Raw genomic sequence first — 21,523 nt, 5'->3', positions numbered from 1 at the left:
GACGGTGTTGGTTTATTAGGGAGAGGGACTCAAACATGAACTAAAAATATCACAACGTAGCAAGTATCTATCCTAGGTAATAAGAGCCTTATCTGCTGGTTTAAATATAACATGCACCCAACTGACGATATGATAATGTTGTTGTGTAAATATACAATGTGACTGCACTTGGAATACTGCATAAAGTTCTGGCCGTCTCACCTGAAAAAGTATCTCTCTCTCTCTCTCTCTCTCTCTCTCTCTCTCTCTCAGTACTAGAACTTGGGGCTATCCAATGAAATTGAGTGCTGGAAGATTCAGAACAGGCAAAAGAAAGCACCTCTTCTCACAGCGTATAGGAATCTGTTCCTCCAAGAGATGGTGGCGGCCACCTCCTCAAACGGCTTTAAAAGAGGATTGAACAAATTCATTGAGGACAAGGGTATCAATGGCGGACAACCACTATGGCTATGTTCTACATCAATGTTGGAGGAGGAATGCCTCTGGATAGCACTTACTGGGAATCACAAATGTGGATAATGCACTCCCATTCTGCTTGTGGGATTCCCATGAGCATCTGGTTGGTCACTGCAAGTACAGGATGCTGAACTAGTTCTGCCTTTGGCTTGATTCCACAGCCACATCACATGGCCTCATGCACTTTCTCTACACTTGGGGAACACCGATGAATTTTATGTTTTAATTTCAATGGCATATTCCAATTGTAAGATGACAGAGCGCACAACCAACTTCTTTGCTGTGGCCATCAAAACTAGATCACAATTATTGAAGGGGAAATTAGTCCAAATTTTCTGTATTTTTACCTGTTTCTGGATTTTGTAATGTTCTTGCAAAGAGGGCACAATTTGTGTGTGGGGACAGGTGTTTTGTTCCCCCCTGCCCCACTTATCTTGATACTCTTACAGTGCATTTGATGTTTATGGTCTGTTGACCAAATACACTTGACTTAAATATTCATTATGTAAAGTGTAGAGTAACGTGATGACTCGTTCAAAACATCTGCTGTCAGCATTTCCCAGTTCCTATATGCTTTAAGTCTCAAGCATTCATTACCTCACTGCAAACAAGACCATGAGGACTACACTCAGCTATCTTCTGGGTGAGTAGGAAATTGCTAGGCTAAGAAATCCAACGTAAGCAAGGAGAAATATCTCAGAGAGAGAGCAAATGCATTGCACCTAGAAGGTGGCAGACTCAGTCTCAGTCCCTGTCATCAGCAGTTAAGAGGATCAGGTAGTAGCAGGCAATGTGAAATAACTCTTTTCTTCCTGATACCCTGCAGAGCTGATGTCAGTCAGAGTGGACAAACAGACAGAGAAATAGTCTGACTTGGTTTAAGGGTGTTTCTTATGCAGGCAGATAAAAGTGAGCAACCCATAGAAACGAAATCTACATGCCAGTCAGTGCGCCTGGCTGGTTGGTGGCTTGAGCCCACCTAGGGAAGGATTCCTACATTGTAGGGAGTTGGGCTAGATGATTCTCAGGGTCTCTTCAGATTCTATTATTCTAATAATAATAATAATAATAATAATAATAATAATAATAATAATTTATTATTTATACCCCACCCATCTGGCTGGGTTTCCCCAGCCACTCTGGGCGGCTTCCAACAAAATATTAAAAATACAATAAAACATCAAACATTAAAAACTTTGCTGAACAGGGCTGCCTTCAGATGTCTTCTAAAAGTCAGATAGTTGTTTATTTCCTTGACATCTGAAGGGCTGCCTCGTTCCTACTGAGTCTAAGACTGTAGAAGTTAACACTTAAAAAAATCTATTGTAGAAGGTTTTGCAACTGAATTATTTGCAGATCTTTATAATATGTTTGCTCCTATTGGGATAGCTCCTAACATCTTATAGGAAAGCAAACCTAGATCCGGTCCGCACTGAGCATTAGGGGTGGGGGTGGGGAAAAGATCCTTTCTGATCCTGGTATGCCACATTGAGATGGCCGTAGTTTAGCTTCCACCAGATCTATCCGTAGGCAGAAAGGAATCATGATGGGAGCAGTGCGAAACTACCTCCAGCTGTTAAGGCTGCCAGGGCTTCTATGCACTTGGGAGAAACCAGTGTGGCTCATTTTAAGGTAGTGCCTGTTAAGCTTGGCATGTGCAAGAACTTTCATTGGGCCACAACACAACAAACTGCAATGAGGACCATTTAGCCAAAGCCTTCAGCACACTCTATTTTCAGCGAAAGTGGTAGACACATATGCAAGGATTAGCACTAGTGTAACTCAACTTCCACCCTTTTCCTCCCCCTGTATGCACCCAAACAGCCCCCAGCATCTGCTTTGGAGGTTTGAGGGAACCCCCAGAATAGCCCCAGGGGGCATGTGGGGGGAGGGGAGAAGGAGGGAGGACTTTCCAGCACACAAAGAGAAATCTTTGCCTTGATGGAGTGTTTGCTTTGGCACTGTGTTGAACACCAGGCTCTCCCAATAGCTCAGTCGGTAAAGCATGGTACTGTACTCTTGATTTTGGGGTCTTAGATTTGAGCCCCATGTTGGGCAAAAGTTTCCTGTATTGCAGGGGCTAGATAATCCTCATGCTCCCTTTCAACTGCAATTCTATGATTCTATGATTAAGGAGGAGGAGGCGGCAGGGAGTTACAGCCCCTTCCAGAAAAAAAACACACCTGGGAATATTTGAAGGATATCTATTTCAGTAAAAATGCAAAGGACCCTTTGGCATTTTAAAGATGAATGCATTCAATTTTGTGAGGAAGACTTTTCTGCTTTAGACATCTTTTTGCTTAATTTCCAAGCACCTGCCGTCTCAGCAACGTTCTGTTAAAAGAATCAATACAGGGCTTTCTATCCCAGCAAACAGGTGATTTTTAACACAAATTTATTTTGGTGTTTGGATCATTTTTCACAGGATTATCTCCGGATTTCTCATCCTCGAAAATGTAAAAGGTAGAAATTACTTCATCTGCTGCGGGATGGGGAGGGAAGGTCAGTGATATCTTAAGTTACTGCGGCTGTGATGCAGTGTATCTATGCCAGCTCATTTTCTTTGCAGTGAAAGCCTGCTTTTCATCATGTTGTCCCTTTTCTAAAGTTATCCATAACCACAGCAGCTTTTAAATTATTGAAAAATAAGGTTTTACAAAGCCCAGTCTGGGATGCTAGTTCTCCTGCGCTGCATAGAGCTCACTTGAACTTACGGGGACAGGCTAGTGCAATTCCAGCTATGTCAATGTGTTTGTATACTCCATATTTTTATGGAACATTCAAAACATTTTTGCTATTTGTTGGCAGCAAAAGTGGGACTATGCTGGTGATTTTCAGGGAGGGCTTCTCCCAGTGGCAGTAGTGGCAATCCTCCAGCTGGCGGCTAACCCCCCATCTTAAAGTGCCTTGTTCAGCAGCTTCCTGTTTTCACCATTTTCAATTTTGTATAATACACATATGCAAGTAAGTAAAAAAAGAAAGTGATAAAAATGCTTCTTCTTTTTTTAATAGGAGCACTTGGTCCACAGCAACAGCTCCCTGCTGCATATTGGATTCTTTTGGAATCGAAAGGTACATTTTGGACCATATCTGCAGCATTAGCAAATCATATGCTAAATAAACTGAATAGTGCACATAGCACCATGGAGTGGTGCCTGACACTAAACAGACACCAACACAGCAATTGCACCTGTTATAAATCAGCATATACAGTCCATGCAACCATATACAAGTGACCTCATGGCACAGTGTAGATTGCTGTAGATTAGTAGAGCATTGGCTTGAATTTGATTGCCACAGAACCAGCTGCAAAAATCCATTGACTATTTTTTTTTAATGATATTTATCAAAGTTTCAGAAAAGATTACAAAAATAAGAAAAGGAAAAAAGAAAGAAAAGAAAAAATACAAAATACAGAAAAATAAAAACACTTAAAAACAAATCAATCTTTCCATGTCTTGTCTTTCGTTTACTTGTTTCCCTGACCTCCTCACACCTCCCTTTTTTGTATTCCAGTTCAGTTAGTTAATTAATTCAGCAAATCCTTTCCCTCTTTGTTTTTATCTTAATCCTTTAACTTAATATATTATAACTTTAGATTCTCACCTGTTAACAATCCATTTTTACATACTCCTTTATAACATTGCTGCTAAAACCACTTAACTTCATTCCGACATCATTCTAACATTCATTAATTTTGCAGTATTTCTGTAAATAGTCTTTAAATTTCTTCCAATCTTCTTCCACCGACTCTTCTCCCTGGTCTCGGATTCTGCCAGTCATTTCTGCCAGTTCCATGTAATCCATCACCTTCATCTGCCATTCTTCCAGGGTGGGTAAATCTTGTGTCTTCCAGTACTTTGCAATAAGTATTCTTGCTGCTGTTGTAGCATACATAAAGAAAGTTCTATCCTTCTTTGGCACCAATTGGCCAACCATGCCCAGGAGAAAGGCCTCTGGTTTCTTCAGAAAGGTATATTTAAATACCTTTTTCATTTCATTATAGATCATCTCCCATTGACTAAGCAGCATTTAAAATTTAAATATTAAATCATAACAAAAACCAGGACAGGATCGCCAGATTAGGATTCTCAGTCTCAAGGATAGCTGTCATCAAGTTGCCAGATACTGAGATGAAGTAAGTACAGTGGTACCTCGGGTTACATACACTTCAGGTTACATACGCTTCAGGTTACAGACTCCGCTAACCCAGAAATAGTACCTTGGGTTAAGAACTTTGCTTCAGGATGGGAACAGAAATCGTGCGGCGGCGCAGCAGCAGTGGGAGGCCCCATTAGCTAAAGTGGTGCTTCAGGTTAAAAACAGTTTCAGGTTAAGAACAAACCTCTGGAACAAATTAAGTACTTAACCCGAGGTACCACTGTACTACTTTTCCTGTCAAATGGAGGAGACTTTTCCTGGCCTCTTGCCATATTGACAGGCACTCCATGTGACATTATTTGGACACATGCCTGCTGACTTGCTAGTAGCGATGAGTGCAGCCATGGTCCACTGTTGTCATTGGCTCATGCTGAGTAAAGCAGGACGGTCCGATTCATCTGCCACTGTGACTCAACTGACAGGACCACCATAGAATCATGGAGCTGGAAGGGACCCCGATAGTCATCTTGTCAAACCCCCTACAATGCAGGAGTCTCATCTAAAGCATCCATGACAGATGACCACCCAATCAGTGCAGAGTCCACCACCCTGTGAGGCCTTGTGTGGATCCCAGATCCCCTCAATTGCTGCTCATTGCTTGGTCATCTACGGCCCTCTATCCTATCACTATGACTTAATCAAAAGCTGACATTTATTCAGAGGGAACCAAGGCAGTATAAAGTAGAGATGGTCTGAAAATATTGCATAGAGCTGATCATTGTTCCCTTTTCAGATGAAAGTCATTGCACTAGTTAGTACTGCTTCTGCATGTTTGGCGTAACTATTTGCTGGTTGTCCACACCTTCCTAAGTACTTGTCAATAAGACCTCTTCTGGATGAATTTGGATGAAAGAGGGACCATTTCTGCCCTTGAAACACACTTTTTATTTTCCTAGGTTTCTTTACTGGGCATGAGGAAGACACGGACTTCAATGGCAGTGGCATAGTCTGTGAAGAAGGATACAGGGTTGTATCTAGGAAAAAGATTTACCGGTATATGTGTATAACACTGTGAGGCCAGATGGCGGTGTGGAGTCCCGTCTTTCATCGATGTGATTTCCCTTCATGAAGTTTACAACATGTTTGACTGAAACGCTTCTTTAATGCGTCTTGATCCATCCTATGTTAAAGCTACTGTTCTGAATTTTGCCCCGTGCTCTGCTTATATATCACAAACTGCTGCAAACATTAAATAATGGATTTTTTTTATTTTCCAGAAAAATGAAGAAAGCACTGCTTCAGGAAAACAACAGAAGGTGGAAGAGACATAATCTAGTACTGTGTTTTCGTATCTATCTCCCATGTCCAAATTACAACAGAATGAAACTGGACAGACTACAGGAATGTTTCAGATCCAGACAAATATTCCTTGTTTGGTTGCCTTATCCTTTTTTTGAAAAAAGATTATTTTGCATTTTTGTAGACGTAACATAGAAGAAGACACCCCCTTTCCATCACAAGAGTACCTCCAGAAAGTCAAGATGCTCCCATCTTTTCGATGTACCAGGATTCCAGAACCATGTAGATGCTGAACTCCAAGACCTTTCCTATTGATATTAGCATTTTCTCTCTGTAACTTAAAAAACCAATATCTTTTTTAGATCTCTAACATTCCTCGTGCACTTTCTATTTTTCGATGGGACAGTGTGTGCTCTTAACAAAGCAATGGATTGAAGAAACACAGCAGAGAGAACACATCACTATTATTGGAGCTGCTCAGTAGTGCCTTGGCAGCACCACACTATTGGCAATAACTCTCTCTCTCTCTCTCTCTCTCTCTCACACACACACACACACACACACACACACGTAGTGATCCTTGAGTGTGTGCTTGGGTGGTTGAATTGTGTGATAAATGAAGACTGTGAATGGCTATATTGGACTGCATCGGGGCTTTGCATGGATGGACTTTAGAGGTCAACCCCCTTGATCTAATGAGCGATTCATCTAACTCTTTTCCAATGCCAATTCGGTGTTATCCAGGACCAGTACACACGTGGGTAATCTGCTTGGAAACTGGCCCTTTTCAGTCCAGGATTCCAATGTGCTTTGATTCCAATGAATGTGAATGGATTATTAGGAGCACCAACTAATTATATATTCCACTTTCCAAATCATACTGGTCCGCCTTCTGAGATGAATATAAGGATAACTAAGAGAAACTAATGGGAGAACAAGGAGACACAGTCCTATCCCCTCTAGCCAGTTTATGGCAACATGTGATTACCAATGAGGGCAGGCATGGGGAACCTGTAGCCTTCCAGATGTTGCTGGACTACAAATCCCATAATCCCTGAGCATTTAAAGCCCTAAATGGCCTCGGTCCAGTATACTTGAAGGAGCGTTTCCACCCCCATCGTTCTGCCCGGACACTGAGGTCCAGCGCCGAGGGCCTTCTGGCGGTTCCCTTGCTGTGAGAAGCCAAGTTACAGGAAACCAGGCAGAGGGCCTTCTCAGTAGTGGCACCCGCCCCGTGGAACGCCCTCTCACCAGATGTCAAAGAGAACAACTACCAGACTTTCAGAAGACATCTGAAGGCAGCCCTATTTAGGGAAGCTTTTAATGTTTAACAGACTATTGTATTTTAATATTTTGTTGGAAGCCGCCCAGAGTGGCTGGGGAAACCCAGCCAGGTGGGCGGGGTATAAATAATAAATTATTATAATATTATTATTGTCCATAGTCCAACAGCATATGGAGGGCAACAAGTTCCTCCTTCCTGCATTAGGAGTACCTGTATCTCAAACTGTATTGCACAGTAGTTGCTATGCATTATTAATACAGCATGAAAAAGAAAATAAATCACAAGAAATGAATTTAACATATTTTGGTGTTCTGCTGACCTCAGAAATGGCACCCCAACTTCACTCACAATAACTGTAAGATTTTGCACATGGTTTACTACTAAAAGCTTAGCCTTGGGGAAGTTTATTAATTTGGAATTAACAGTTTTCAGGTCATATTTGCCAAAGCCATGACCTGCAGGTTCTTTAAAGCAAATACTAATTTCAAAAGGACAACACTGGAGCTGCTATTTTTAGCTTAAATACATGGCTATGAATTTAAAATGCAATTTGAGTTACTGTATTTTTCGCTCCATAAGACACACTTTTTCCCTCCTAAAAAGTAAGGGGAAATGTCTGTGTGTCTTTTGGAGCGAATGTGTGGTCCTTGGAGCCAAATCGCTGTTGCCCCGCGCTCCTGGGCTGCTCTTTGGGGGTGGGGGGAGGAGCCACAGTGCTCTGCTGGCAGCCTCCACTTTCCCCTGAAGCCCCAGCAAGGTTTGCAAGCAGCGGGAAGGCTGTGTGCTCCTGGGCTGCTCTTGGGGGCGGGGGGAAGAGCCACACTGATTTGCCTTCAGCTTCTGCTTTCCCCTGAAGGCCTGGCAAGGTTTGCAAGCAGCAGGAAGGCTGTGTGCTCCTGGGCTGCTCTTTGGGGGTGGGGTGGGGGAGCAGCAAATTGCCGTCTCTCAGTGCCTCCTAATTCAACTGCAAAGGCTTGATTGCCTAACTGGATTCTGAGCTCCATTTGAAGTTTAAAAATATTAAGTTTGGGGATTTCTTCAAGCAGCAGTTTTGCGGAAATAGCCATAAATACATGCAAAGCATCTCCACAAACCAGTAATAGTGAGCTTAGCTAAAACCGAGCAGGCATCTGGCTCAGTAAGAGTTTAAACTCCAGAACTATAACCGGACATCCTGTGTGTTTGTGTGTGGACCATGTTCCTAGCAGCTAATATTTATTGCAGAAAAGAGGCACTGATATTCCACTCCAAATCTATAATCCATTATACAAATTCTTACAAGTATTGTCCACCTATACCAAACCAAAAGCATTGTGTTCTGTTGGTATTGAATGGAAGCTATTTATCTGCCCTCTTTTCCTCCTCTGTTCTTTGCTCAGTCACTCCATTTCCCACTCTTTGAATCTTCCTTTCAAAACAACCATGCCTGTTTTGAGAAAACTTCACAGTTTTAGGAACTGGAGCACAATCATTTGATTTCTTTGCTTTTCCTTCATACTCCGAGCACTTCTCATTTGCACAGCCCTGCTTTCTCTCCCTGACTATTATCATTCTTGATTAATAACAGTAAAATGCTCAAATTTTAGTTTATGTGACGGCTGCCAATACTGACTTCCCAGTGATAATGAAAACAGCTACATTGTAATGGAATGTCTATCCTTTTTCCATTCTCTTCATTATATACTGTGGCTCGCTTTAAAGCAGCAAAGCGGACAGGAGCCACCCGCTTTGCTGTTTTAAATAGTTTAGTACAACATTTGAGTCAGAATTTTTCTTCTTCTTGTTTTCCTGCTCTAAAAACTAGGTGTGTCTTATGGTCAGGTGCGTCTTATGGAGCGAAAAATACAGTAAGTTGCTGTTGCCTAAAGGTACACTTATTTGGCAGTGCCTTTGCCAGTCCAGGAGCCTCTAAATAACTTTTTTTTTAAAGCACTAAATTCCAATTTCGATAGAATTGAAGCTCAAAAACATACACTCCTGGTTTAAACAAAATTTATAAACAAACAAACAAACAAACAAACAGCAACGATGAAGTTCTTAGTGCACGACAACTTCAGAATGCCACACAGCTCTCAAAACAATATACTGAGACTTTAGTTATCTATTTAGCCAAGTTGTGCTCAGTGCCACAGTGTTGCCCAAATGCCACTATGATGCTGTGCCAAGCTAGCCCAAGACACTTTGCTGCCTGAGGTGAAAGACAAGAACACACCCTATTCTCCATTTAATGCACATAATTCAATATGACGGGCACTTTTATTTCAACACTGGTGATGGAGCAATGCCCTCCACCATATTTGAGGGCAGCAGGCTAGTTTAGGGGTCACAGGGCAGGCAGTGTGGCATCCAGAGCTATGCCCCTTAAACCCTCACTGCCACAATAATTGCTAGTAACCCTTCTGGTTTCTTAGGGAGGGGGAAACCCATCAGTAACTAAAATGGTCACAGTGCAGTGTGCATACAGAAATTGTTCCTCATTTCACACTCCAGTTAGATAAACAAGGAAGTTGTTCTTAATTGTAGAAATGGGGCTCGGGAACTCGCTCCCAAGTTAACTCGCTGCAGTTAATAGGGTCTTGGACAGGAGAATTCAAACCCCCAATCTGCCATTTTGGAGCGGGGAGGTTGCATCCTCGCTGGCACTAGCCAATAAAACCCCCAAAACATGGTGCTTGAGGCAGGGAAGGGGTTAGGGATAGGGGAGAAACTTGAATTAGTTTGCATTTGTAGCCAAATCTATCAATTCTACACTTTCTGAAACAATATGCAAACTGAAGCACAGCTATCCTTCAGAATTTTGCAAAAATAGCAATAGTGTTTACAAAAATAGCAATAGGAATGCGGTGGTCTACACCACTGAGCCTCTTGGGCTTGCTGACCGTAAGGTCAGCAGTTCGAATCCCCCCGATGGGTGAGTTCCCATTGCTCTGTTCCAGTTTCTGCCAGCCTAGCAGTTTGAAAGCATACCATTGTGAGTAGATAAATAGGTACCATTGCGGCGGGAAGGTAAACAGTGTTTCCATGCTCTCTAGCTTCCATCATGGTGTCCTCTTGCACCAGAAGCACTTTAGTCATGTTGGCCACATGACCCGGAAAGCTGTCTGTGGACAAACACTGGCTCCCTCGGTCTGAAAGTGGAGATAAGTGTCACACCCCATAGTTGGATTTGACTGGACTTAACTGTCCAGGTGTCCTTTACCCCCCCTTTTTTTAACCTTTACAAAAATGCATAATTATTAAAGAAAATAATACAGAGGATTGCTGTGGGAAATAATGAAGGCAGTGTTTAAAGGCATATGTATTTAAGAAAAATGAAGACTCATTAAAATATAGAGGTCACCAATGACACAGAACAGGAAGTCTCCTTCGTGGAACAAAGGCACAGGACAACAAGTTCAAAACACGAAAAAGCATAATTTAGGGGAAAGTGTGCATGAAAATGAAAATACTAGTGAAAATATATGAAAAATACATTATATTAAGAAAATTGCTTGCAAAAATGTGAAAATTAGTCAAAAACTGCCTCTACAAATGTGCTTATTAAGAGAAATTCACACTAAAATGCTGGTGAATTTTCAGAAGGATTTTTTAAAATCGCAAATTGCTGCAAAATGGGGAGAGCCAAATGAAGATTGGAAGAATGAGAAAAAGAGAGAACTGAAATTGACACATCCTTCCATCCCTAGTGGGGCCCTCTGCTGGATCCCATGCCAACTGCTGCTGGGACCAAGAAACAGAGTAATGTGGAAAGTAGAGTCCACCCAGGTTTGGTATTTAGGCCTGTGTTTTTTAACTTATTCAGAAGATTAGTGAATGGTGGCTCAGGGGAGGGCATTCTCTCGCTATGTTGTGGAACTCTCCATAGAAGTGTGCCTGGTGCCTTCATTATATAGCCTTTGGCAAATTCTGAAGATGTGCCTCTATACTCTTGCCTTTGACATATTTTTTGGACCCACTTTATTTCTGTGAATCTAAGTTGTTTTAAACTATTTTTAAGATTGTGTTTTAATTGTTGCAACCTGCCCTGGGACCTTAGAGTAAAGGGTAGGTTATTATTACTACAGTGGTATCTCGGGTTACATACGCTTCAGGTTACAGACTCTGCTAACCCAGAAATAGTACTTCAGGTTAAGAACTTTGCTTCAAGATGAGAACAGAAATCATGCTCCGGTGGCGCGGTGGCAGAAGGAGGCCCCATTAGCTAAAGTGGTCTGTCTTCAGGTTAAGAACAGTTTCAGGTTAAGAACGGACCTCCAGAATGAATTAAGTTCTTAACCCGAGGTACCACTGTACTATTATTGTTAATAATAAATGAATGAATAATGGTATAGAGTTAGGAGTGAGGTGGTGAAGTTGTTGATGATACCAAATGGTTCAGTGTGGTTTTTGTGAAAAGCTCCAAAAGATTCTCTCCTGATGGGATGAACAGTCAGTAAAATGGCAAATGCAGCTCATTGTAAGCAAGTATAAAATCATGTGCCCTGGGGCAAAATTTTTGAAATTTTGCATATACTCTCAACTGACCGGGAAAGAGATCTTGGGGTCAAAGTGGGGACTGAACCTGAATACTACTTATGGGAACTGTTCTAAACTTGTGGTTTCAGCATTTCTTAGTTCCTTTTTGCTTTAACTTGTAGTCACAAGCATAAACAAACCATTCATTACCTCAGTACCAACAAGACCATGAGGACCACACTCAGCTGCCTTCTTCTGGGTGAGTAGGAAATTGATAGGCTAAGACATTCAACATAAGCAAGGAGAAATAGCTCAGAGGCAAAGCAAATGCATTGCATGTAGAAAGTTGTTGATTCAGGCTGCATATGCCCCATATATTTAAAGGCATATTTAAAACACATTCGCCCCCAAATGGTTCTGGGCATGGTAGTTTATGCTATAATTCCCAGCACCATCAAGAAGCAAAAGTTCTCAGGATTCTTTTCTCCCTCCCTCCCTCCCTCCCTCCCTCCCTTTTTGCAAGGGGATGTGCTTTAAGTGTGTTATAAATGCATGGTAGTATGTATGTACTGTTAGACAGGTAAGATACTAGCGGGTGATGTGAAAGACTCCTGTTTTCATTGGAGAAATGTCGGAGGTTGTGCTGTTAGGACTGGCTTGTGCAGGAACTTTCAAGTTTCATTGTGATGCAGTAGAATGAATTGCTGTGAAGACCATTTAGCCAAAGCTTCCATCACACCCCATTTCCAACTCAAGTGGCAGACTCTGATGTTCTGGGTGGTATTCAACTAAATAAAAGCACTAGTACAAGGGTAAGCACTAATGCAATTGGACCTCCCCCCTCCTACCCCTCTATGCACTGCACACTGCCCCCAACTCTGCTTTGGAGGGTAGAAGAATCCTACAGAAAAGACACAGGGGGAATGGGAGGGGAGGGGTGGGGGGAACATTCTGCTGCATTGGAAGAAACCCTTGCTTTGACAGAACATTGTCCTTGGTGCTATGCTGAATACAACCCTTTGTAATTATGATTAAGATGGAAGCGGGGAGAGGAAAGGGACAGACACAAACCTGGAACAACCAAAAAACATTAAAGGAAATCCGTTTCTGCAAAATGTGAAGAAGTCTCTGGCATTTTAAAGATGAATGTACAGAATTTTATAAGGAAGAACTTTCTGCTTTAGACATTTGTTGCCTCAGCAATGTTTCTTTTTTAAAATAAAACTCAGTATGGGGCTTTCTATCCTGGCAAACAGCTGTTTTTAATATCGTTTTTTAAATATTGGTCCTAGGATTTGTTATTTGTCAAGGGATTTGTCTTGGATTTGCTGTTGTGCACAAAGATGAAAGAGGTAAAAATTATTTTCTCCTGGAGAATATTTGGAAAAATGTGGGAGCAATTATTGATTCAATTTTTACCATTGTTTACTATTGTTTTAATGTTGTTGAAGAGGGCAATGTTCTTGGCCTCTACTCCTTCCAGGTATCCATCTATTTAAGAAATGTATTTAATCAAATGATCTATCAGCACATGTCATGGTCTTGCAAAAGAGTACAAATTTTGGGAAAAGGTGATGAAGGAAATTTCTGAATAATAGACCTCAATCTGTGATTTTTAAATATTTTTATGGGTCAAATATAGACTTAATATATAACCATAACATAGGAACTGAAAGTAATGTCAAACTGCACATGCATTGTCCTCTGTACCAGACTTTGGAATGAAAATAAAAGGGTGGAGAATTCCTGATGCATGGGTTTCACTTCAGAAGATGGCTAGCTAATTTGCAACTGCAAGATCCAGACAGAAAGTGAGATGGGGAGAATTAATATGGGCAGCAGTCAGCTCCTTAGTTGAAGCCCAGGGACAAAGGTTAATCCCTCTTTCTTTCCTTTATCTGCTGAATAGTCCATAGCGTTTATATTATGTACACATCCTATCCTCAAATGCACTAGAAAGTACTTCCATGTAAACATATCTTGTTCATGGGACTCTGCTTCTTTAAAAAATGTTAACAATTGCTGTTTCTTTGTAGGATCTGGTGGTCCACGACAATGGCGATTAGATAACATTTTGAAGCGTTATGATATAGGTATGTTTTGGACCATGTCTGCATCGTTAGCACCTGTAAATCCCATGTTGGAGCAATCGAAAGAAAGGGTCACAATGCACATTGCTCCGTGAAGTGGAGCCTGACACGGAACAACACGGCATTTGCACTTGTTATGAATCAGCGTGTAAATGTTACACGAAGCGTGTACAAACAACCCCACCACACAGTAGAATTTGCAAAAAAGGGGAAGGCCATTGGCATGCATTTGATTGTCACAGTATGTACACATTAAACCATGACAGAATCAACTTTAAAGTTAATGCAACAGCCTAAAGGATAGTGACCTGGGTGGCAGTGCGAGCATTGCCTCACCTTGGATCAGACTGATTTAACTGACCAATTGTGTCGCAAATAACTCGGTTCTGCCCCCCTCCCCCAACATAAAGCTTGTCCGTCTAACATTAAGCCTGCCCCCCCCAATAAATCCTGGCTATGCCCTTGGCTGCCACCATGTTATGCTTGCTGGTAAAATAATGTAAAGCCCTGACCCTCTCAGAGACAATCAAGCCAGTATAAAATGGAGAGGGTTTGAAAATATTGCATAGCTAGCTGGTTGCAGTTCTTTCTAAAAGTATTTTGCATGAAAATCAGTGAGCTCATACTGTTTATATACTTGTCATTGTGCTAGTTAGTATTGCTAAGTAACGCTGCTTATATACTTGCGGATTAAATATTTGCTCCTTGTCCACTTCTTCCTCGGGTGGCGCTGTGGTCTAAACCACAGAGCCTAGGGCTTGCCGATCAAAAGGTCGGTGGTTCGAATCCCCGTGACAGGGTGAGCTCCCGTTGCTCGGTCCCTGCTCCTGCCAACCTAGCAGTTCGAAAGCACGTCAAAGTGCAAGCAGATTAAAATGTACCACTCCAGCAGGAAGGTAAACAGCGTTTCCGTGTGCTGCTCTGGTTCGCCAGAAGCGGCTTAGTCATGCTGGCCACATGACCTGGAAAAACTGTCTGCGGACAAACGTCGGCTCCCTCAGTCAGTAAAGCGAGATGAGCGCCGCAACCCCAGAGTCGTCCGCGACTGGGCTTACTGGTTGGGGGTCACCTTTACCCACATCTTCCTAAGACCAACCAGTTCTTTTCTGCCCTCAGTGCAGGAGGGCACAGCTTGCCTGTGGAATACCATTTTTATCTTTTCCTCTGTTTAGTTTATGTGGATGATGAAGACAGTACTACCAGTGACAATGACACATCCGTAGACTGTGGTCCTAATTCTGTTTCATACAGTAACTCCAGCTGTGTCTGTGAAGAAGGATACAGGGAAATGACAACTTGGGGAACCAATCACACCAGTTGTGAGAGTAAGTGTATTAATTCTCAGATCCTTTAAATGGCATCTACTTGAGCTGCACAGTGATGAAATTTGATATTCAGTCATTGCTAATGTCATAACCAATGGCAATACGCCATTATTTTTCTGTCAATGTTAAACTGTTTCTCAGAGGGTTTTAATTGTCCTTGTTTCAATTGGCTTCTTTATTGTATGTTTTAATAAATGATGTTTCATTCCTCTCTTATTGAATTGCTGTTGTGTATTATAATCACGAATGAATGTCCTAATTGATTCTATAGTTGTAAACTGCTTACAAGCCATTCTGGAATGCAAGAAGTATATAAGTTAATAAATAACACTGGGGTTTTAGCCATCCCAAAGGGTAGAAAGTATTTCTTTATTATCAATAAAATCCTAATTCTGTAGGTGGAAAGATGGTGCAGCTGTCAGGATCAGAAGCCGAAGCTCTTTAGGCACAGATATCAGCAGAGGATTGCTGGAAAACCTGGTGGGTTGAGGGTGGGGGCTACAATATATTCTTCACACATAGCAGTCTTCTCTTACACATATAAGCTTAAATGATTATTATACAAAAGCAATCCATGCTAAAAGTGTTTAGTATTTAGAAGCCTAAACTCTTTTAGACCCCAGTTCAATACATTCAGAAATAACTAGAAGATATAATTTTTGATCAGAAAAAATGGTGGCACAATCTGTCATCTCCAAACACATAACAAGCACACAAATCGTACAAGTTTACATGGAGCCCATGCATTGCATGTTAGTTGTACATTATGTTTTCTTTACAGAAATTCCCTACCACTGCCAACCAGATATTGTAAGACAAAATGGTGGTCTAGGGGTGTGTTTCAATGCAACAAAACCAGAGGTATGTGTGTTGTGATATGTGTGAAATTAACACAGTTCTGTAAATCTGATATGCTTAACCTTACTGGGTTGGTTGGTATGCTAACACTGTCAATGTTTCTTCTTGGAAATGCAAATGGTGATTCTCCCCACTAGAACAGTAGTGCTAAATGCAAATTAGATGTTTTCATTGTTAGCTAACTCACTCTCATTCTCCAAATCTGTTGAAAATTGAGGGAACTGGAGGGAAGGAGGAAATTGGACAAGGAAAATGCTTGATTCATGTTCTACTCACATGGAACACATAATGAAAATCCTGTGCTAAGCATGTGTGGGAGGCAACCTGCTTATGATTTCTATATGCGGAGCTAATTACTCTATATATCCTCGATATTCATATATATATATATATATATATATATATATATATATATATATATACATAGTATATATTTTGTATTGCTCATTGTTTTAAAGTTTACTGGTTGTAAAATGATTTTGTTGTATTCTATCTTTGAGACTTTTATGTTCGTCACTAATAAATGTAATAAAAATTATTATTATTATGTTCCAGACCTCACTCTGATGTTAAAGGCAGGGTGTGTTAAGAAAGGGGTTGGGGGAGGGTTGTGAAAGAACCACTGTTTTTGTGAAGAGCTGCTGGAAGGAAAGGGAGGAAACTGAAATAGGTCTTATCTGCCCAACATCTCTGTGAAGTAAGTTTGGCTGAGAGATAATGGGCAGATCCACCCCATACATTTACAATGTATTCAATGGACAATAATCAACATGACTTCCTTCACAAAATCCTGGGAACTGTAGTTTGTTCAGAATTCTGCAAATTGTAACCCTGGGAGGGGGAACTACAGTTCCTAGAATTCTTTGGGGGAAATAATTTGCCTTAAATGCACAACTGATCTGCCCAGCAACATGGCCAAAGCTCTCCTAGTGAGCGTCATACCTAAGAGGGGATTTGAATCTGGGTGTCTCTAATCCTAGTGCAACCATTATAACCACTATTTGGCCCAGCAAAATATTTTCTGCTCATGCCTGGGGCAATATCAGACCATTTGACTTAACCCAGCCTATACTACTTTTTGGGGGTATTTCATTGTATTTCCTTGTCAGCTGATCTCTGCCATCACGCATGTCTTCTCTTCTCTTAGAATTACTTCAGCCATAACAACAGTTATTACTGCTCAGTGGTGGGGCCAGCCTTCAATGTTTTTTTATCCTTCTGTGAAAATGGCAGTGTGATACCAACTTCCTTGCAGGTAAGGCTTCCCAAGAACTGAGGCAACATTTGGCCACAGCATCTCCTTCCTGAGAAGTTCTGTGCCTTCCTGTTTGCAAGACTGTGTGGTTTCCTACTGTGTACTGTGGTCAGTGAAGGATGGGTGGCTCTATGACAGTTTACACAGACAAGGCTTTCAATGTTCAAAACTGTTTAATTTCAAACAAATAAAAATATGGAGATCATGTGGCCCTGCAGATGTTATTGGACTAGAATTCCTATCATCCTTACCCATTATCCATGGGAGAAGAATACAGAAAAAAGGTAATATTTTTTGATCTTGAAGTGGTCTATGTAGTTGATATTAAATTGTAAATTTTGTTGTTGTTTCACAATTAAAGAACAGACAGACAGGTAGATATTTTCTTTTGCTCTAGGATAATGTACACCCATTGAGCCGTACAAAATCTACTGTGCTATGTACATATTCTGAGAATTCATTCATTCATTTATTGAATTTTTATACCGCCCTATACCTGGAGGTTTCAGGGCGGTTCACAAAAAAGATCACAATATATGAAAATAAAAACAATAATCCAATAACACTCCCCTCCCCAAAGAGTCACATTTTAAATTTCAGCCAAAGGCCTGGTTAAAAAGTAATGTTTTTGCCTGGTGCCTAAATTTCAGCCAAATTTCAGCCAAAGGCCTGGTTAAAAAGGAATGTTTTTGCCTGGTGCCTAAAAGTGTATAATTAAGGCACCAGGCGAACTTTCCTGGGGAGAGCATTCCACAAACGAGGAGCCACTGCAGAGAAGGCCTGTTCTCATGTAGCTACCCTCCTGCCTCTCTTGAAGAACTGATTGTAAGAAGGCAAGCAAGGTTTTGAATTGTCATGTGGTTTCTTGGCTTCTTGTAATGTTGCAGGACACAGTGGGCTCCGTTGACAAACTTCTTGTCAGCAGTTCGCTACAGAGTATTGAAACAAATGAGGAGCGTGTATCAGCTGTGACATTGGTTTTGGATGGACTGGCCTCAGCCGCAGTTGCAAAAGCTATTGCATCTCCAGAGCACCAATCTCAGACTGTGGTTACTAACTCAATAGGTAAGGAGAATTGTCCATGGAGTTTTCTTGGCAGGGATACTGGAATGGCTAGTCGTTTCCTGCTCCAGGTGGATCACGTTTAGTCAAAACTCTCCACTATGACCTGTCCATCTTGGGTGGCCCTGCACGGCATAGCTCATAGTTTCTCTGAGTTGTTCAAGCCCCTTCGCCACGACAAGGCAATGATCCAACTACCACACAATTGCGCTCATTTCACATGCTAGCAAGGTTATGCTTAAAATTCTACAAGGTAGGCTTAAGCAGTATGTTGACCGAGAACTCCCAGAATTGCAAGCTGGATTTCGAAGGGGCAGAGGAACCAGAGACCAAATTGCAAACATGCATTGGATTATGGAGGAAGCTAGAGAGTTCCAGAAAAACATCTACTTCTGTTTCATTGACTATGCAAAAGCATTTGACTGTGTTGACCACAGCAAACTATGGCAAGTTCTTAAAGAAATGGGAGTGCCTGATCACCTCATCTGTCCACTGAGAAATCTCTATGTGGGACAAGAAGCTACAGTTAGAACTGGAAATGGAACAATTGATTGGTTCAAAATTGGGAAAGGAGTACGACAAGGCTGTATATTGTCTCCCTGCTTATTTAAGGCTGGACTGGATGAATCCCAAACCGGAATTAAGATTGCCAGAAGAAATATCAACAACCTCAGATATGCAGATGACATAGCCTTGATGGCAGAAAGTGAGGAGAAATGAAAGAACCTTTTAATGAAGGTGAAAGAGGAGAGCGCAAAATATGGTCTGAAGCTCAACATCAAAAAAACTAAGCTCATGGCCACTGATCCCATCACCTCCTGGCAAATAGAAGGGGAGGAAATGGAGGCAATGAGAGATTTTACTTTCTTGGGTTCCATGATCACTGCATATGGTGACAGCTGTCACAAAATTAAAAGATGCCTGCTTCTTGGGAGAAAAGCAATGACAAACCTAGACAGCATCTTAAAAAGCAGAGACATCACCTTGCCGACAAAGGTCCGTATTGTTAAAGCTATGGTTTTCCCAGTAGTGATGTATGGAAGTGAGAGCTGGACCATCAAGAAGGCTGATCGCCGAAGAATTGATGCTTTTGAATTATGGTGCTGGAGGAGACTCTTGAGAGTCCCACGGACTGCAAGAAGATCAAGCCTATCCATTCTGAAGGCAATCAGCCCTGAGTGCTCACTGGAAGGACAGATCCTAAAGCTGAGGCTCCAATACTTTGGCCACCTCATGAGAAGAGAAGACTCCCTGGAAAAGACCGTGATGCTGGGAAAGATGGAGGGCACAAGGAGAAGGGGACGACAGAGGATGAGATGGATGGACAGTGTTCTCGAAGCTACCAACATGAGTTTGATCAAGCTGCGGGAGGCAGTGGAAGACAGGAGTGCCTGGTGTGCTCTGATCCATGGAGTCACGAAGAGTCAGACACGACTAAACGACTAAACAATAACAACGGAGAATTAAGAGGGCTTTCAAAGCAGCAGCAGCAGCAGCAGCAGCAGAAGAAGAAATGTTTTGTTTGTCTTCATTTTATATTGCTGAAACCCAGTGGATAAAATTCTGCTTCTCCTTTCCTTCCTTCTTTCTGTTTCCTTGTATTTCTGTTGTGATGCTAACAGAAAGCCATGATTGGGGATTTTTTACCAACTATATTGGAAAGTTGAGAAGGAAGGTTTGGAGATTTCGAGAGATTTGTCACACATAGGGATGGAAGAGAATTCTGTTTGGTCTGCACTTTAAACAGAACATACATGATTTGCAGTAACATACATTGAGTGGAACACAGTTAAAAACTCCCCTGCATACAAAGGGGGTTGGGGGATGAGTACAAAATGTGTATATTAGGAGAAAATGGATGAAACCACACAAACATTTTTCTTCTTCTTCAAAAAAAGTGCAGTAAATGGGATGGAACAGACTTATTATTGAATGCATGTGAAACTTACTTAAATGGAAATAAGCTGATCCATACACCCCTAGCCATTTATAGTGATGGGTGAGCTCTCAATGGCTAGATCGGGAATGAGCTAGGCTTTTTGTGAACTTTCATGGTTAGTGTTTGGAAAAGTCAGTGTTTCATGATTTGTGTTTCATGACATGTGTGCTCCTGCCTTCATATCTGTTGTTGCGGTCCCTTCTGGGATTTGCTTTTTCATTGTCCTACAAACACATAGTTAGTCATCATGATGTGTATCTAAGAACCCATGTCTCTTCTTTGCTCATTGTAGTGATCCAAACCCACATAATCAGTGAAGAGTTTATTTCAAAAAATGAAGCTCTTCGTTTAGAGGCTCAAGAAGACCAAATGACCATTGATCCCAGAGCAGTGATTGACAGGATCACCCAAGGTATGCTTTCTGCTCATTTCTCAGATAACACTTGTTCAAGATAAAGAATAGCAACTTATCACAGTGCTTCTAAATCCCTTAGAAAAGTACCTTGAATATTCTCTTTCTTCAGACACACCAAACTTTTTACTATCTTTACCATGTACTTTTAACTAGTTTCATTGACTGTCAGCATCAATTTGACCTGTATTTCTCAGCAGTAAAAAAGTGCAACCTAATTGTACGTATTTGAGAAGGAGGTCCAGTCTTCAGGTACAAACCACTGGCCCTGGCTGGGAAATGAGAATCTGGGACTTGCGGCAGGACAACTAGAAAATATGACTCCCTATCCCTTGTGGCTGGCATCAGGATGTGGTGTCCCTGTGCAGGGACAAAGAGTGCATTGTGCAGACAGCAGCATGGGAAATTTATATGTGTGGAATTGCCTAAGGGACAATCAGATTCTCACTCCTGCAACACTCTATTCTACCAAAGAAAAGTACATGTGTGTATACCGAGGCAATCTTTGGTATGTGACATGTATTTTCACTATTCTGCCTCCGACATTCCTTCTGTCTCTTGCAGGTCCTGTCGCTGTGGCCTTTATGTCATACAGTGGACTGGGATCACTCCTGAGTGGTATTCTTCTGCAGGATGAGACTCAGCAGAGCAGGGGAATTCTGGGAGAAATCTTCCACATGAACTCCAGGATGCTAAGCGCTTCCACCAGCCGCTGGATGAGGAATATTTCCAGCCCTGTCAACCTCACCTTTCGTCACCTTGAGGTGAGTAAATGAATTCTGTAGAGGAGATCAGGGAAGTGTTTTTTCTGTTCATATTGTGAATATCTATTAAGACGTGAGAGAGACCCCTCCCCCAATGTCAAGGAAAATGTAGAGCTGGGACAAGACCCTCAGCTGAACTCCCTGTATACATCCAAGCTTTGCTCCCTGACACTCAGATTCACAAGCAGGTATCCTAGTTTATCAGAAATGTTGTCGTAGACA

General features: G+C 41.6%; 1 protein-coding gene across 2 annotated transcripts in view; it reads left to right on the top strand.

Annotated features, from left to right (window-relative positions):
- The first annotated feature begins 1,080 nt into the window (after positions 1-1,080).
- Positions 1,081-21,523, top strand: part of LOC308479653 (adhesion G protein-coupled receptor E3-like) — a 29,021-nt gene continuing 8,578 nt past the window's right edge. Inside the window, exons 1-12 of one of the 2 annotated variants that reach the window (XM_081010424.1) lie at positions 1,081-1,099; positions 3,469-3,528; positions 5,835-5,905; positions 11,779-11,855; positions 12,889-12,948; positions 13,633-13,689; positions 14,859-15,011; positions 15,793-15,872; positions 17,017-17,124; positions 18,012-18,189; positions 20,418-20,537; positions 21,102-21,301. In XM_081010424.1, coding sequence (XP_080866550.1) covers positions 11,825-11,855; positions 12,889-12,948; positions 13,633-13,689; positions 14,859-15,011; positions 15,793-15,872; positions 17,017-17,124; positions 18,012-18,189; positions 20,418-20,537; positions 21,102-21,301 — 987 coding nt within the window. In that variant the 5' untranslated portion in view covers positions 1,081-1,099; positions 3,469-3,528; positions 5,835-5,905; positions 11,779-11,824. Of the gene's footprint in view, positions 1,100-2,867; positions 2,920-3,468; positions 3,529-5,834; positions 5,906-11,778; positions 11,856-12,888; positions 12,949-13,632; positions 13,690-14,858; positions 15,012-15,792; positions 15,873-17,016; positions 17,125-18,011; positions 18,190-20,417; positions 20,538-21,101; positions 21,302-21,523 lie in introns of those variants that run through there. The other variant, XM_081010423.1, reaches the window with a different exon arrangement.

The sequence above is a fragment of the Podarcis pityusensis genome (genome assembly GCF_964106645.2).
Source record: "Podarcis pityusensis genome assembly, chromosome: 6".
NCBI classification, from domain to species: domain Eukaryota; kingdom Metazoa; phylum Chordata; class Lepidosauria; order Squamata; family Lacertidae; genus Podarcis; species Podarcis pityusensis.
This window is presented reverse-complemented; position numbering and strand designations above follow the sequence as displayed.